This window comes from Rhincodon typus, chromosome 20 (genome assembly GCF_021869965.1).
Source record: "Rhincodon typus isolate 14 chromosome 20, sRhiTyp1.1, whole genome shotgun sequence".
Taxonomy (NCBI): Eukaryota; Metazoa; Chordata; class Chondrichthyes; order Orectolobiformes; family Rhincodontidae; genus Rhincodon; species Rhincodon typus.
In genome coordinates this window covers 42,646,010-42,664,310 of record NC_063351.1, presented here as the reverse complement: position 1 = coordinate 42,664,310, position 18,301 = coordinate 42,646,010, and the positions used below count along the sequence as shown (strand labels likewise).

At 44.9% G+C, this 18,301-nt stretch overlaps 1 protein-coding gene across 1 annotated transcript in view; it reads right to left on the bottom strand.

Moving 5' to 3' along the window:
- LOC109937818 (slit homolog 1 protein-like) overlaps window positions 1-18,301 on the bottom strand; it is a 200,427-nt gene that overhangs the window by 25,716 nt on the left and 156,410 nt on the right. Inside the window, exons 16-21 of the mRNA XM_048609217.1 lie at window positions 17,578-17,634; window positions 13,014-13,158; window positions 11,307-11,381; window positions 6,997-7,140; window positions 2,266-2,409; window positions 398-564 (exon numbers count right to left, since the gene is read on the bottom strand). Coding sequence (XP_048465174.1) covers window positions 398-564; window positions 2,266-2,409; window positions 6,997-7,140; window positions 11,307-11,381; window positions 13,014-13,158; window positions 17,578-17,634 — 732 coding nt within the window. The remainder of the gene's footprint in view (window positions 1-397; window positions 565-2,265; window positions 2,410-6,996; window positions 7,141-11,306; window positions 11,382-13,013; window positions 13,159-17,577; window positions 17,635-18,301) is intronic.

The following is an 18,301-nucleotide window of genomic DNA, read 5'->3' as shown; positions in this document are numbered from 1 at the left end:
TCTGTATTTAACTCTGTGCTGTACCCATCATGGGAGTGTTTGATGGGGACAGTGTAGAGAGAGCTTTACTCTGTATCTAACTCTGTGCTGTACCCATCATGGGAATGTTTGATGGGTAGAGTGTAGAGGGATCTTTACTCTGCATCTAACTCTGCGCTGTACCCACCATGGGAGTGTTTGATGGGTACAGTGTAGAGAGAGCTTTACTCTGTATCTAACTCTCTGCTGTACCCATCATGGGAGTGTTTGATGGGAACGGTGTAGAGGACGCTTTACTCTGTATCTAACTCCATGCTGTATCTGTTCTGGGAGGCCCCTTCACTTTATTGAGAACAAAAGTTCACAAAATGAAAGCGAACAACATTCCCGGTCCAAGACTAAAGCTGGAGCTTGTTACCTTCTTCACAACGGAAGTCCTGATGGGCCACGTCCTGCAGGGGGATCTCTCTCAGGAAGTCAGGCTTCTGGCATCGTGGGTTCCCACTGACAATCTTCCTCTTCCTCAGCCACTCTCCGAGCCATGCAAGCTGGCAGTTACAGTTAAAGGAGTTTGCGAGGAGGTTGCTGCAGAGTGTTGAGGGGCGGAACACACGACACGTCAATTCACAACTCTCCATGTACAAAACACACGCAAGTGTATTCATACGTGTGTGCAACGTGTATGTGCACACGTGTGTGTACACCTGTCATCTGTGTGTGCTCGTCTCCAGCTGTGAGTTGATGTACGTGGACATGCATGGTTGTGTGCATTTCCACGTTTGCCTCTATGTGCATGCATGTGTGTGTATGCTGTAAACATGCAAACAAATACAACATCTGCTTGGCAGTGCAGTTAATGAACAGCACTCTTCCCAGGTGAATCATTAAAGGCTCGGAATTACAGCACATAAATTATCAATTCTGGCATCAGCTGAATAAATGGAGCTGCCTGTCGTCATTGCACACCTGCTGTCTCAGCTACATTTCCTTTTATCCTGTTTTCAAATATTCCCTTTTATCAATTCCCTTTAAGATAATAGTGCAGCTTCTGTAACCTGCTGTGAAGTATCAATTTATATTCCAATGACCCTCAATATAAACAAATTACCTTCCAGCGATGATTCTGAACTCCCCTCTCAAAACTTACACATTGTTAGTAATCTGTGTGTGTGTTTTTTTGAGGACTGCTCTCACCCTTCACAGTTCCAGATGAACAATTTCAATTTGCTTCTGACAAATCCCCCTCCCTGGCTCTGATCCAGCTTCACTTTTGCCTGAGTTTGACAGTCTTCTTGTTATTAGCGCGGACAAGGAAAAGGTATTAGTGGTTTTAGAAAGTGGCTAAATCCCCAGGCCCAGATGAGATGTCTCCGAGCCTGCTCTGGGAGGCAAGGGAAGAGATTTCAGAGTGTCTGATACACACTTTTAATTTATCTTTGGCTACGGGGGGACAGAGAATGTCATTCCATTATTCAAGGAGGGTGGTAGAAATAAACCCGGAAACTATTGGCTGTGTTAGGGAAAATATTGGAAAAAAGAAATTTGTGATGGACAGAATGAATCTACACTTGGACAGGCAAGTCAGGGATAGTAAGCATGGCTTTGTAAGGGAGAGATCTGTCCAACAAATTAGATTTTTTTTTGAGACCGTGACTACATGTGTAGATGAGGGTAGTACAGTTGATGTAGTCTGTACGGATTTCGGAAAAGCTAGTGACAAAGTCTCACATGGCAAACTGGTGAAGAAGTTAAGAGCCCATGGGATCCAGGGCATATTGGATCCAAATTGGCTTAGTGGCAGGGAGCAGCGGGTGATGGTTGAAGCGTGTTTTTGTGACTGGAAGCCTGTGTCCAGTGGCATATCACAGGGCTTGGTGCTGCGACTTTTGCTATTTGTTGTGTACAGTAACGATCTGGATATGAATGTAGGAGGTATAATCAGTAAGTTCACAGATGACATGAAAATTGGTGGGGTTTGGTAAATATTGAAGAGAGAAGTCTTAAATTATAGGATAATATAGACAGATTGGTCAGATGGACTGATCAGTGACAAAAGGAATTTAATCTTGAAAAGGGTGAGGTGATGTATTTGGAGAGGATTAACAAGGCAAGGGAGTGTGTGTTAAATGGTAGGACCTGAGAAAGTATAGAAGATCAGAGGGACCTTGAAATAAACATAGAGATTGCTGGAGAAACTCAGCAGGTCTGGCAGAATCTGTGGAAAGAGAAACAGAGTGAACGTTTCCAGTCTGGTATGACAACTTCAGAAGACCAATGTGTACTCACAGAGTAGAGAGTGAGTGCAGGGTGTCGAAAGCAGCTGGTGTGATCGTAGCAATGTGGTTGTCATAGAGTGAGAGCAGGCGCACGGCACTCAGTCCCGTGAAGCTGTCGTTGTGGATACAGCTGATGCGATTATTTCTCAGCATCCTGCAGGAAGAAGGAACAATAAGTTGCTGAAAGAGCAGCATCTGCTCTGGGAAGGTCATTAAAGAGAATTATCAAAGAGAATTAACTAGATGAACAATCACTCATCCTTGGAAACTATTCCACATCGACTTAGAGCTTTCCAATGTCTCGAGGCCTGAGAGACAGACACAGCAGGCACCTACATCTGTTTTTGTAGCTAAATTTTCCTGAAACAGGCCACCAACCTGAAACCAGAGGCTGTAGATTGAGGGATGTCTCTCCAATAAGAAGCTAGGCTGACTGAGAGACTGTCCCACTCTTACCACCTGCCCCCATAGTTGTATCAGAAGGACCTGAAAGTTGATTAACCTGTTTGGATGCATTATGAACACTTCCATAGCCATTGAGTCTTGAAGTGGGATCTGAACCCAGAGCATCTGGCTCAGAGACACGGAACACTTGCCACAAGACCTCCTTGTTACAAGTAGACGATATCAGTACACAACCTCACCAGTGAGAAACCGGGGATAAAATTGTTTCAGACATAGCAGGAACTGCAGATGCTGGAGAATCTGAGATAACAAGGTGTAGAGCTGGATGAACACAGCAGGCCAAGCAGCATCAGAGGAGCAGGAAGGCTGACGTTTCAGGTCTAGACCCGTCATCTAGGCCCGAAATGTCAGCCTTCCTGCTCCTGTGATGCTGCTTGACCTGCTGTGTTCATCCAGCTCAACACCTTGTTATCTCAGAAACTGGGGATGCTTGGCATGTCAGCCTCTCTGTTTCTTACTCTCTCTATTTCTCTCTCCGTCCTTGTGTGTCTTTCTCTGCCTGTTTTCTCAGTCTCTCTCTTTTTGTATTTGCGTGTATGTCTCACTTGCTTTCTCAAGACTTGCCTACCAACATCAGTCTCCTTCTGACCTCCAGATACAGCTTACAGTCATTCTCTGAGCCACCTCAGAATGTAACTGCTGTGGTGGAATTAGACCATAGTTTGTACCTCCTGGTTCCTCTGCCTGAGATGTGCTCTCTCTGCCACTCCTTGCCTTTCTGTGTGTGTGTGTGTGTGTGTGTGTGTGGTGATTTGTATGTGTTCATGTATGTGTGATATTTGTGTTTGTGTGTGTGTTTAGGTGTGTATATATTGGTGTTTAGGCATATACGCATGGGTGCATGTAGCTGTGTGTGTGTGAGACAGTGTGTGTGTATCAGCTTGTGAGAGTACGTATGTGTGTGTGGTGCTTTGTGTTTGTGTGCATATGTGAGTGTGTGTGTAGGGGGGTAGTATATGATTATGTGTGGGTGTGCATGTGTAACAAAAATCAAATATTCTACAATTTTTAATAATGAGTAGAAGCTCTCTGGGGAAACCTAAGACATACTGGGTTACAATCTAATCCCAGGTATTGAATTCTCCTGTAATTCACTCTGAGTACCCTCATAATAATCACCAGTCCACCGTACAATCAATATTCCTTCAAGTTGCACATTACAAAATCAATACATTGCCACAGTCCCGTGTCATGTGACATCTTTAAACAACAACTGAAATGGAATTCAAAGTAACAAGATCAATGATTGATATTTTTAAAAATCACCATTGCACTGTATGTTACATTTCGAACTGCAGCCATCATTTGAAATGTGTGTCACAGCTAGACAGTGTGGTTAAGAAGGCGTTTAGCACGCTTGCTTTCATTGCTCGGACCTTTAAGTATAGGAGCTGGGACGTCATGTTGAGGTTGTACAGGACATTGGTGAGGCCTCTCCAGGAGTACTGTGTGCAGTTCTAGGCACCCTGCTATAGGAAGGATATTATTAAATTGGAGAGGGTTCAGAAAAGATTTACCAGGATGTTGCTGGGAATGGAGGGTTTGAGTTATAAAAATAGGCTGGAGAGGCTGGGACGTTTTTCACTGAAGTGTAGGAGGTTGGGAGGTGACTTTATAGAGGTTTATACAATCAAAAAGGGCATAGATAAGGTGAATAGCAGGGTTTTTTTCCCTAGGGTGGGGGAGTTCAAAACTAGGGGGCATATTTTTATGAAGAGAGGAGAAAGATTTAAAAAGGACATGAGGGGCAACCTTTTTACATAGAGAGTGGTTTGTCTGTGGAACGAACTGCAGAGGAAGAGGTGGATGAAGGTACAGTTACAACATTTAAAAGACATTTGGATAAGTACATGAACAGGAAACATTTGGAGGGATATGGGCCAAATGCAGGCAAGGGGGACTAGTTTAGTTTGGGAACATGGTCAGCATGGACTAGTTGGACCAAAGAGTCTGTTTCCATCCTGTATGACTCTATCACTCTATGATCCATACCAAATTCCTGTATCTAATGCATCCGCCACATTTGAGAGCATCAGCCTGGACTCCGTGGCACTCCTGTCCCACTCAAATATTCATCAAACAGATACATGACCTCAGATTATAAGAAGATAAGAAGTAGGAGGGGGAGGCGATGGCCTAGTGGTATTATCGCTGGACTGTTAATCCAGAGACACAGACAACATTCTGGGGACCTGGGTTTGAATCCCGCCAGGGCAGGAATTTGAATTCAATAAAAACAAGCTGGAATTAAGAATCTAATGATGACCATGAATCCATTGTCAATTGTTGGAAAGACCCATCTGGTTCACTAATGTCCTTTAGGGAAGGAAACTGCCATCCTTACCTGGTCTGGGCTACATGTGACTCCAGGCCCACAGCAATGTGGTTGACTCTTAACTGCCCTCTGGGCAATTAGGGGTGGGCAATAAATGTTGGCCTAGCCAGTGACACCCTCATCCCGTGAATGAATAAAGGAAGAACAGGAGCAGGAAAAGACCATAAAACCCATTGAGCCTACTCTGTCATTCAGTAAAATCATGGTTGACCTTAACCCCACTTTCCACATTGGTCATCATAAACCTTGACTCTGTTACCAATCAAATTTCGACTAACTCAGCCTTGATTATATTCAATGACGCAGCCTCAAATGCTGTCAGCAATAAAGGTTAACAGCCCTTTAAGAGGAGAAATTCCTCCTTATCGCTGTCTTAAATGAGAAATCTCTCATTTTCAAACTGTGTCCCCTAGTTCTAGTCTCCACTATGAGGAGAATCATCCTCTCAGCATCTAGCCACTCAAATGTTTCAAATTTATCTTCAATGTTTCAATAAGCTCATTCCTCATTCTTCTAAACTCCATTGACTATAGGTCCAACCTGTTCAACCTTTCCTCAATATACTTCTGACTGAGCTCAGGATAAGTCTTCCAGCAATTAGCCTCTGACTGACCTCCTATTAACCCTCAGTAGTAGTAGGTGCAAAGGAACAATGTTGCCTCTAAGTCACATACCATACACAGACCCAAAATTCATTGGAAATGGGCAACTAGGAATGGGCAAGAAATGTCAGTCTTGTTAATAATGCCCATACATTGAGAATGAATGAATAAACTGGCGTGCCTAATAGCAAATAGTCTCTGAAGACCATCTATACAAAACAACGAAGTCTAGTGGCACGAAATGGAGAGTCTTTCATGAAGCTTACCAGCACAGAGTAGTACATTGAGCATTATACATGATAGACCTGTCACATCCTTCCACTTGCTATGAGCAATGACTAGGGATAATACTCTTGCCCTTGAAGTAGGAGGTTGTGGGCTTGAGTCCCACTCCAGAGACCTGAGTGCAAAGTTCTGGACTGACCCACAAAAGGCAATGCTGCACAAAGGTAGATGAATTATAGAGAGTTGTAAAGACTTTCCTGCACAGAAAAAAGGCCCTTCAGCCCCTCACCTCGATGCTGGTCATCTAGTATTTATTTATTCTAATTCCATTTTCTGGCTCTGTGCCTTCTACCTACAGCCTTTCAAGTGTTCAGCTAAGTACTCCTTACATGTCTTGAAGGTTCTGGCTTCTATCAAGCTTTCAGGCAGTGAGTTACAGATATCCATCACCATCTGGATGAAAGTCATCTTTCTTCAAGTCCCCTCTAAACCTCTTGCTCCTTACCTTAAAACTGTGCCCTTGTTATTGACCCCTCTATTAAGGGGAACCATTTATCCATATCTACCCTATCTATGCTCCTCAGAACATTATAGACCTCAATCAGGACCCCCCTCAGCCTTCTCTGCTCCAAGGTAAACAACCTCGGTCTATTTAGTCTATCTTCACAGCTGAATCTAGTCTCTCTTCGTGGCTGTTGGAGGTACTTTGTTTCAGATGTGTCATTAAACTCAGACCACTTCTGCACTAGTGGGGTAGATGTAAAAGATCCCATGGCATTAATCATAAGAGGAGCATGGAGTTATCCCCCAGTAGCCTGGTCAATATTTATCGCTCAATCAACATCATTTTAAAAAATCACAGCCATTATCACATTTATGGGATCGTGCTGTGTATAAATTGGCTGCCATTGATTCCCACATTGTAATCGAACCTACATGTTAAAAAAAACTTCAAACTGGTTTGCCATCCTAAAGGGCACTATACAAAGGCAAGTTCTTTTTCAGTGGAGTTACAGTGAGAGGAGGAGAAGTCAATTCTCTCAATGGAACAGACCAGCCGGCAGTTTAAGGATTAAGAATAACACATCCCAATTGGTCCTATTAAGGTACTTACAAAGTTCGTAATCCATCAAGCCCCCGAAACATCCCGCTTCTTATAGAATCGAGCTGATTGGCTGTAAGATGTAACTCACTGACTGAAGAGGCACCTTCAAATGTTCCATCCTCAATTTCCACAATCTTGTTATTACTCAGGTTTCTGACAATAAAACAAAAAGGGTCTTAAATCAGAGGAAGTGAAACATAAGAGCTGAGTGAGTGTGTTAGTGTGAGCTAGTGAATGTTAGTGTGAGTGAATACCTGTGTTAATATGAGCTAGTGAGTATATGAGACACAAAAACAGGAGTTGCTGGAAAAGCTCAGCAGGTCTGGCAGCATCTGTGAAGAAATATCTGAGTTAACGTTTCGGGTCTGGTGACCCTTCCTCAGAACTGATACAGACAGGTCTGATGAAGGGTCTAGGCCCGAAACGTCAGCCTCTCTGCTCCTAGGCCTGCTGTGTTCATCCAGCCCTGCACCTTGTTGTCACAGACAGGTCTGTAGTGTCTGTATTAGTGTGTTTTAGTGTTTGTGGGAGTGTGTGTGTGTGGTGTAACTGTTGAAGATATGAGTTGGCATCAGGTGAGAGAGCGGAAGTGTGGAGTACGTCTTTTGTGAGTGTGTTGTTTTTGAGGATGTGTCTGGCAATGTGTATCAGTATGAGTGTGTATTAAAGTTACTTACACAAAAATGTTTCATCAACCAGTGAAGAGAAATGTTAATGCACACCTCGAGAACAAGTGGGACTTGATCCTGGGTCTCCTGGTTCAGAGATTGGGGACACTATTGCTGCATTACATGAAGCATCTGTCACACACACTGTGAATATGAGTATTGAGATCCCATGGCTAATGACAGCTGCTCATTGTTTATTCACCAATCAGAAATGCAATTAGCCACATCTGGATTCCCAGCTTGCCCCATATGGCGAGTGGACAGCGCAGAATAGAACAGCTGGAACTGCAGCACTGAGAATTAATCAGCGATTCACATCAAACATTTATACTTGTCTCTGTAGAGGAGAGCGAAACACTCATCTTTTAACCAGTAAATGGCAGGAAGTCTTTCTATTTCCCTCATCACAATGCAGCAATGAAAACAAGCCCCGTCTTTGGCAATGTGATTCCCTCACTTTCCATGGCCCGTCTGTCTTCAACTATCCTGGCTCCACAAACTCTGCAATTCCAATCCTGAACTATTTGCCCTTTTTGAAATGTCAGTAATAATAGGAGGCCATTCATTCCAGCCAGTCAAACCAGATCACAACTGATCTGTGCCTCGATTGCATTCTCCCGCATTCCCTTCCTGCCCCTTCGCAAACTTAACTATTTAATTTGATGATAGGGTATCAGTCCGGCTCACAATGTGGAGCATTTAAGACGGCCAGAAGCTACACAAATTCATATGCAGGGACCTGCCCCCTACAGGCAAAAGAAACATGTCCAGCCATTGCAATGTTTTTTGAATTTAATCAACACCTGGAGGAACAATAGCTTTTTGGACATTTTCGCCCAATCAGAGTCAACTTGCGACCAATCAATATCCTTTCCTCATGTATTATTATTGTTGTTTCCTTTGTAATTTGGCATTCTTGCCTCTGTCCTGATGAGTATGAGATGAAGAAAGAAAGTGTGTCTCTCTCTTCAGCAAAAATAAAACTCTATATTGTTTCAGTCTTGAAAGCTACAATTGACCAATCTTCCACACCCCCACTCCACCCCAACACAACATGTACAACTTTAGGAGTCAGAGAGTTCCACATTTTGCTCGCAGTTTTTATGTAAAAATGGTTCCTGATTTTGCTTCTGAAAAGTCCAGCTCTAATTTAAGATCAAATCCCTTCATCATGGGTTTCCATATCAGCAGAAGCTGTCTCTCTCTATCCACCCTAACTAATCCCATTGTAAACATTTTCCACTCCCCCTAGCCTAGCCCCCAGCACCTTCAAGGCCTCCCTACTGTGATTAAGTTTGTCATCACTCGTCCTTAAATCTCCATCTCTGATTTGTCTATTTTATTCTCCTCTGAAGCACTTTGGGGTGATCTTACTTTGTTCATGGTGAGAATCTGATGCTATTTCTGATTGAAATGGAATGTGACTATGCCACTAACTCAATGCAAAACGACTAAATCTATACTCTGCCCAGCCTATCAACTATTCAGAAAGAAGTATTCATTATTGCCCTGCCTTGGTGGAAACTCCAGTTGTTGCCACTAATGACTGCCCATCATAATCCTCCAACACTATATTCACATAGAATCCCTACAGTGTGGAAATAGGCTCCTCGGCCCAACAAGTCCACACCGACCCTCAGAGCATCCCACCCAGACCCATCCCCTTATAATCCACCTAATCTACACATCCCTGAACACTACAGGCAAGTTAGCATGGCCAATCCATCTAGCCTGCAGGAAACCCACACTGACATAGGGAGAATGTGCAAACTCCACACAGACAGTTGCCTGAGGGTGGAATTGAACCAGGGTCCCTGGCGCTGTGAGGCAGCAGTGCTAACCACTGAGCCACCGTGCCACCTACCATAGCTCTCAAACTTGATTGAGATTTTGAGGAAGTGACAAAGATGATCTACTAAGAGTTCTGCCATTTACTGTATCTAATCCTGCATTAGATTTTGCAAAATGCATCGCTTAGCATTTGTCTGGATTAGACAGCATCTGCCATTTCTCACTCAAGTCTCCAGCCTATCTGTATCCTACTATATTCCCTGGGAATCCTCGTCATTATCTGCAGCTCCCCAATGTTTGTGTCATTCTCAAACTTACTAATCAAGACACCCACATTCTCCTCCAAATAAACAACGGGGGCCTCAGCACTGATCCCTGCAGAACACCACTGGTCACAGGATTTCCAGTCAGAAAAATACCCTTCCATCATTACTCTGTGTCTTCTATGACTAAACCAGTTCTGTATCCATCTTGCCAGCTCACTGTGTGACCTCACCTTTTGTGTATCAAGAAAAGATGATCCTCCAACAGCAGATACCTAACCCACAATCTCTACCATCTGAAAGGACAAAGGCAGAGGTACATTGGAACACCACCATCTGCAAGCTCTGCTCCAAGCCATTCATTATCCTTCTTGTTTAATCATTCACGGGATGAGGGAATCGCTGGCTAGGCCAGCATTTATTGCCCATCACTAATTGCCCAGAGGGGAAGAGTCAAACACATTGCTGTGGATCTGAAGTCACGTATAGGACTTGGAAAAATGACTTACATAGAAACATAGAAGATTGGAGCAGGAGGAGTCCATTCGGCCCTTCGAGCCTGCTCTGCCATTTATCACGATCATGGCTGATCATCCAACTCAACAGCCTAATCCTGCTTTCTCCCCATAACCATTGATCCCATTCACCCCAAATGCTATATCTAGTCTTCTCTTGAATACATTCAATGTTCTGGCATCAGCTACTTCCTATGGTAATAAATTCCACAGGCTCACCACTCTTTGGGTGAAGAAATGTCTCCTCATCTCCGTCCTAAATGGTCTACCCCAAATCCTCAGGCTGTGACCCCTGGTTCTGGACACACCCACCATCGGGAACACCCTCCCTGCATCTGCCCTGTCCAGTCCTGTTGCTGGGTCCAAATCCTGGAATTCCCTCCCTAGTGGCATTGTGGGTCTACCTACACACATGGACTGCAGCAGTTCATGAAGGCAGCTCACCCCCACCTTCTCCAAGTTTATTAGGAACAATCAATAAATGCTGACCTAGCCAGTGGTGCCAAAATCCTGTTGAATGAATAAAAAAGTACTGCACTGAAGGAGATTGTTTGGCCTGTCAAAATCTATGGCAGCACTTTAAAAGAGCAATACAGTAAATCCCAAACCCCGGCTCTTTTCACAGATTTGTTTTCTCTTTCCGGTGTTGATCAATTCCTTTTTGAAAGCTACATTTGAACCTGTAATCCGAATGCTAACCCCTTGCGACTTGAAGACAATTTTCCTCGCGTTGCCTCGGATTCTTTAACTAATCACCTTAAATTGGTGCCTTCTGGAGATCAATGCCTCAGACACTGGAGACAGTTTCTCTTAATTCATTTGTCTAGACTCTTTGCAATTTTGAATACTGCTACCACACCTATGCTACACTTTCTCTATTTTTAGGAGAACACCCCAGCTTCTCCAGTCTGACTATATAACTGTAATCCTACTCCATGGAACCATCTCAGCTGATCTCTTCTCGAATCCTCTCCAAAGCCGAGGGGAAATTTCACCTCCCGTTCTGAGTGACAGTGAGAGTTGGCACATTCACAAAAAGAGGGACAGAAACAAAGGAGAAAAGAAGCGAAACATCCACTCACATTTTTCTCAACTGTGGAAGCTTCCGGAACAGACCAGTGGCTTCCAAATGTGAAATCTCGTTGTTAGTCAAACGTCTATGGAGATTGAAAAAAATGAAATTAATTACAAAGAATCAAGTTCGCCCAGTAGCCCTGTCCTTAGACTTGGGGTAAACTGTTAACACGGTTGATGTATCTGTTAAATTATTGGTATCAGAATTGTTATCTGCTGAGTCAGAAGGTTGTGGGTTCAACTCAGACCTGAGCAAAACATCCACGTTATTCCATGTTTGCCCTGGAACTATCTGTCAAAACCTTTGAGAATACCATAACTGGAATCCAACCATAATTGGCTAATCTCACCATGGCATTTTTGAGAACTGCTGGTGTGCCAGTGAGCACCATACTATTTTGAAGGATGGCTGGGCAGGAGCTCAGACAGATAGGATGGAAGGGAATTGTGTACAGTGGTTACAAGGGTCTTATGTAAATGTTGAGTAGACTTCAATCCAGGGACTGTACTGGGCAAATCTCACCGTGGAAAACTGTTTCTAATGTGACCTCACTAATATTAAACATTTCATTGTTCAAATTCGAAGTGAATAGTCAGATGATCCAACCACTCAGAAAGGAATGAATACAGCACAGAAGTAGACCATTCCACTTCAGTAAAGCCATCCAATTTGTCCAACTCGCCCCTGCTCTTTCTCTATAGCCTTGCGTCAAATATTTGTCAAATTTCCTTTTCAAAGCTCGTATGGAATCTGCCTCCACTGCTCTTCCTGAGCAGCGCCTTCCAGACCACAACTTGCTGCTTAAACTCTCCCCCTTCAACCCTACCCGAGTTCCTACACAGAATATCTTAAATCTGCTTCCTCTGCTCATTGAACCCTGACCCTTTCCCCTCTCCACGACTGTCTATGTGCTTCAGTGGGTAACACACTTGTCTCTGAGGCAGAAGGTCATGGGTTTGAGGATCACGCTAGCGATTAGAATAAATAATCCATGCTGATCTTCCAATGTGGCTCTGAGGGAGCATAGCACTGTCAGAGGTGCTGTCTTTTTTTTAATTAATTCACAGGATGAGGGCATCGCTGGCTAGGCAGCATTTATTGCCCATCCCTAATTGCCCAGAGGGCAGTTAAGAGTCAACCACATTGCTGTGGGTCTGGAGTCACATGTAGGCCAGACCAGGTAAGGATGGCAGTTTCCTTCCCTAAAGAGCATTAATGAACCAGAGGGGTTTTTCCCCAACAATTGACATTGGATTCATGGGCATCAATAGACTCTTAATTCCAGAGTTTTAAAAATTGAATTCAAATTACACCACCTGCTGTGGCAGGATTTGAACCCCAGTCCTAAAAACATTAACTGGGTCTCTGGATTAACAATCCAGTGAACATACTACCAGGCCATCAGCAATCCTGCCCTTCAGATGTGATGCTAAACTGAGGCCCTGGCTGCCTTGTTGGGCGAATGTAAAGGATTCCATTGTTTCAAAGAATGAAGGAGCTCTCCTGAGTCAATGTTTATCCCTCGACTAATGTCTGTTTTTATTTTATGTCGGTCTAGTCATTACCACATTGCTGTTGTGTGCGATCTGCTGTGCACATTACTGGCTGCATTTCATCAGCGAGCAGACATGAATGAAGGTGATTTGGAATGTCCTGTGATCATGGAAGGTACAATGACCTTGCGGATGAGTGCGATTATCCCAGGTTTACTTACAGTTCCAGGGTCGACTGAGGGATGAACTCTGGGACCTTGGTCAGTTTCTGGTTGGAACAGTCGACTACGTTGGACTCACAGCGGCACTGTGGTGGGCAGACTGTGTCTCCATTGCATTCACTCCCCAAACGGTGATCTTCAGTACCTGCCAAGGAAGGTGGAAAATAACAACAGGCTGCTTTTCTTACTTAGACCTCTGTCGTGTTTTCCCATTCCGAAAAGGGGAGGGCTAAGCGGGGAGAGTAGGAATAGGGGAGGAGAGGGCAGAGGAAGAGAACGGAGAGGACAGTATGGATGAGATCAAAGAGGAGAGAGTGGTGGGAGGGCAGAAGAGAGGGAAGAGGAGAAGGAGGGGGTGGAGAGGAGAAGGATGGAGAGAAAAAGCCAGGAGTGTAGACGGCAGGAGACTGAGAGGAAACTGTGGATGGGAGAAAGAGAAGGGGAGAACAGGAGAGGCAAGGGGTGGCAAAGGAAAGCCTAAGGAAGTAAAGGGGAGGGGAAAAGGAGGAGCTGAGAGTGGAAGAAATGAGGGAAGGAAATAATAATGGAGAGAAGGACAGAAAATATTTGACAGCACAAGTGAGAAAAAGCTCAGTGAATATTTGATTGGGAAGAGGGTTAAGAGCTGAGCTGCTGAAAATGCCAAGTCTAGGATGTCAAGTGGATAGAAGTTTGAGAGTGTTGCCTTTGGTCAGGCAGGTGAAATGCTTGCTGAACTATTGCCTGCGGGTTCAAATCATCCAGAGCCAAGAAATCATCTTGATTGTCAGGAACAGCACTGTCAATAAATGTCAGTGTCACAACACAAAGCTTGGCCTCTGCTGTGAATTCTTCATTCCCCAGAAATGATTCAGTGAAGCTGACCTCGATGGAGAATTCTGTCAGTTGTTACACATTCATCCACCAAATACTTCGTGATGCTGTCAAAGAGCACAGTACACACAGTTTGCTGACAAGACAATTAATTTAAGGATCATTGAAGGAGCTCTGAGTCAATACACAATCTAGATTGCAGGAGGAGCTGTTTCTCTGCTGACTGTAACAATAGGAGGTGAACTGAGTCTGGACCCGCAAAACAAAACTGTCCTTATTACTAAAATTTACTCACAGTCAGGTTTAGCAAAGGGATATAGCAAAGAGAAATGTATTCAAGTCCGGGGGTTGAGGGGTGGCTTCAGAATTTGTAACTGAGATGGAGGAACATTACTCTGGATCTAACCCCATGCTGTACCTATCCTGGAAGTGTTTGATAAGGACAGTGTAGAGGGAGATTTAATTTCAGTTTTAAAGAACAGAGGAAGATTTTCTTTCAGTTTAAAAGAGAGCTTTAGTTTGCATCTAACCCTGTGGTCTATCTGTCCTGGGAGTGTTTGATAGGGGACTGTATAGAAGGAGCTTTACTCTGTATCTTACCCCATGCTGTCCTTGTCCTGGGAGTGTTTGATGGGGACAGTTTAGAGAGCTCTTTATTCTGTATTTAACGCCTTGCTCTACCTGTCCTGGGAGTGTCTGATAGTGACAGTGCAGAGAGAGGTTTACTCTTCACCTAACATTTAATGTCAGAGAATTGTGATCCAGATAAGAACCAGATGGGGGACCATTTTAAATCTGTACATTCATTTAGGATCTGCTGTCTCTGGTGTGTTGGCTGTGTTAATTTGACTGAACCTCACTCTCCACAGCAATATTCCAACTGTCCACAAACAATGAGAGTGACTGAATCGCAGGCAAAGGCAGGAGATGGAGATAAAGACTCTCTTAACCCCACTGTATATTGGTTTTAGCAGGTGTCAGTAACCTCAGTGAGCAGTGCCTGTGTTAGAGACACCATAGAGGTTTGTGATAACCCTCCATCATTCACTTACCCTATGACCTACCCTATTCCTTACAGCATTTAGCTCTGGACATAGAAAACCTCCTGGTTTAAGGCATTCATTATGGCCCAGTGTGTTGCATTCTCACCCAATTCAAACCATCAATGTTTTGAGGTAGACAAACAGGAGGCTGGAAGAACACAGCAAACCAGGCAGCAGGTGGAAGAAAGGAGTAGTCAATGTTTCGAGTATTACCCTTCTTCAGGACTGGATGCAGGGTTAGGGGCAACTGCAGATAAAGTAGGGGGGGGGTAGCGGAATGGTGGTGTGAGGGGGACGCCGGTAGTAGGTGCGACCTAGTCAATGGGAGGGATGAATCTGGTTGGGAGCTGGAAGGGAGGCTCATTAGGTAGAATAGAAGGGAGTAGGCAAGGTTGGAAAAGGAGCTGGGGGATGGGTGCGAAAGTTATTTGAAATTAGAGATCTCAACGTTGAGTCCTCTGGGCTGTAGGGTCCCTAGGCGGAAGATAAGGCGTTGTTCTTCAAATTTGCATTCTGATTCACTGTGACACTGGAGGAGGCTAAGGACGGACATGTCGGAGGGTGGAAGTTGAAATAGGCGGTGAGCGGAAGGCTAGGCTGGATGTTATGGACCAGGTGAAGATGCTCAGCGAAATGGTCTCCTAGTCTACATTTGGTCTCACCGACGTAGAGAGGACCACATCGGGAGCACCGGATTCAGTAGACTAGGTTGGAGGAGATGTAGGTGAAGCTCTGTCTCACCTGGAAGGACTGTTTAGGGCCCTGGATGGAGGTGAGGGAGGTGGTGCGTGGGCTGGTGTTGCATCTTTTACAGTTAGAGGGTGAAGGTACCGGGCGGGTGGCAATGGTTGGTGGGGAGTGTGGCGCGAACTAAGGAGCGGCGAAGGGAATGGTCCTTGCGGAAGGCAGAGAGGGGTGGGGAGTGGAAGGTGTTCCGGGTGGTAGGGTCTAATTGGAGTTGGCACAAGTGTTTGAGGACGATGTTTGAGGAGATTTTGCAGGATACAGGGTGGGAGGAGGTGTAGTCTAGTTTCCCAATTCCTCTGTTTCCATCGCATCAGCTCTGACGAGAAGACGTTCCACTCCCAAGTATTCTGGATGTCCTTCTTTTACAAACAATGTTCTTTTCCATCCCCCCATGTCATCCAGACAGCCCTCCACCATGCTTCCTCCATTCCCTGCTTCACAGCTCTAATTCTCCCCCCAGACATAATAAAGATAGGGTCCCCCTTGTCCTCACTTGCCATCCCACCAGCCTCCGCATCCAACGTATCGCCCTCAAACACTTCCACCAACTCCAATTAGACCCCACCATCCGGAACACCTTACTTCCCACCCCTCTCTGCCTTCCGCAAGGACCATTCCCTTCGCCACTCCTTAGTTCGCGGTACGCTCCCCACCAACCACTCCAACCCACCCCCAGTACCTTCCCCTGTAACCGTAAAAGATGCAACACCTGCCCACACACCACCTCCCTCACCTCCATCCAGGGCCAAATACAGTCCTTCCAGGTGAGACAGAGCTTCACCTACATCTCCTCCAACATAGTCTACTGAATCCAGTGCTCCCGATGTGGTCCTCTCTATGTCGGTGAGACCAAACGTAGACTAGGTGACTATTTCACTGAGCACCTTCATCTGGCCCGTAACATCCAGCCTAGCCTCCCGGTCACCGCCCATTTCAAATACCCCTCCCAAACTCCCCCTCTGACATATCTGTCCTCGGCCTCCTCCAGTGTCGCAGTGAATCAGAACACAAATTTGAGGAACAACACTTTATCTTCCACCTGGGGATCCTACAGCCCAGAGGACTCAACATTGTGTTCTCTAATTTCAAATAATCTTCCCACCCATCCCCTGGCTCTCCTTCCAGCCCCACCTCCTCCGTTCCATTCCACCTACTGACCCTCCCTTCCAGCCACCAACTGGATTCGTTCCTCCCATCGACCAACCAGGTCGTACCTACCACCAGTGTCCACCTATCACCACCATTCTGCTACTCTCCCCTCCCCATATTTGTCTGCAGCTCCCCCTATCTCCACATCCATTTCTGAAGAAGGGTAACACCCGAAACGTTGACTGCTGTTTTCCTCCAGGTGTTGCCTGGCCTGCTGTGTTCTTCCAATCTCCTGTTTGTCTACCTTGGATTCCAGCATCTGCAGTGTTTTGTCTCTGACCATCATTGATTTAAGGCCCAGTCCAGAGATCAGAGTACAAAATCAATGCTGGTACCCTTACTGAGGGGGTGTTGCACTGCCAGAGATGCTCTGGTTTGAAAGAGATGATAAACCTCTTGAGCCGTCTCAGGGGAACATAAGAGAGACCATAGCAGCGTCTGAAGAATGGCAGGGGGATTCCCAAATTGTTCCGCAGCCAACATCAATAAAAAAATTTGTTTTCTGTGGTATCTCTCTGCGTGCCCCATTTATCACAGTACACCAGTGCCTACACTTTGGAAGAATTTCATCAGTTGTAAAGCACTGTGGGGTGCACTACATAAATGCAAACCCTTTCTTCCTTCTTTATAATTGTGTCAAGTAGAGGTGAAAAAGAAGGAGCCTGTTTCTGTTACAAGAAACAACCTGGTCACACACCATCCCTATCTACGAGAGGGGAATTATGAAGAATACCACTGGCAGCCACTGCTTTAACCGTCAACTCAAACAAGATTAAAAAAGATAATCTCTACACTGCAGATCAACTCAATACATGGTACCAATGCATTCAGTCCGAGCCTCTTACCTGGGATGAAATACTGTTCTTTTGCTGTGTAGGAGAAAGATGAAAAAATTGGTAAGCATTGACAATGTGCACATGTGCCCTCATTGCTGCCAGTGTACACAGATAAAGTTGCAAACTGAAGCCATGAACCCCATTTTATAAGTCCATTCAGAGTTGTTGTTGTATCAGTGTTTATCTCTGAGAAAGTGGCATAGGGAGAAAGGGCAGTGGACAAGGATGGATCAAGGCAAAGTAATTAGTTGCAGACCTAATGATTGTTTAACATCATCAATATGCAACCCAACAAATACTTCTGTTTAAATGATTAACAGCATCTTTTAAAGTTGAAATGCTTTATTTCCAGAGGCAATGAGCTATAACGTGCAGCCATTGGGGGGCAACATTTCCATGCCCCCTTGTGTGAAAATATGCTTCCTGATATCACCCTGGAATAGAGATAGCAGGAACTGCAGATGCTGGAGAATCTGAGATAACAAGGGTCTAGGCCTGAAACGTCAGCCTTCCTGCTCCTATGATGCTGCTTGGCCTGCTGTGTTCATCCAGCTCTACACCTTGTTATCTCACTCTGGAAAAGTCTGGTTTGAATTTTAGATCATTTGAATTTTAGATCATTTAACTCCCTTGCTCTGAACTTGTTCCCAACCGTCAACCTTCCCCAAACCCCTACCTCCTCCTCGTACATCCCACTGCA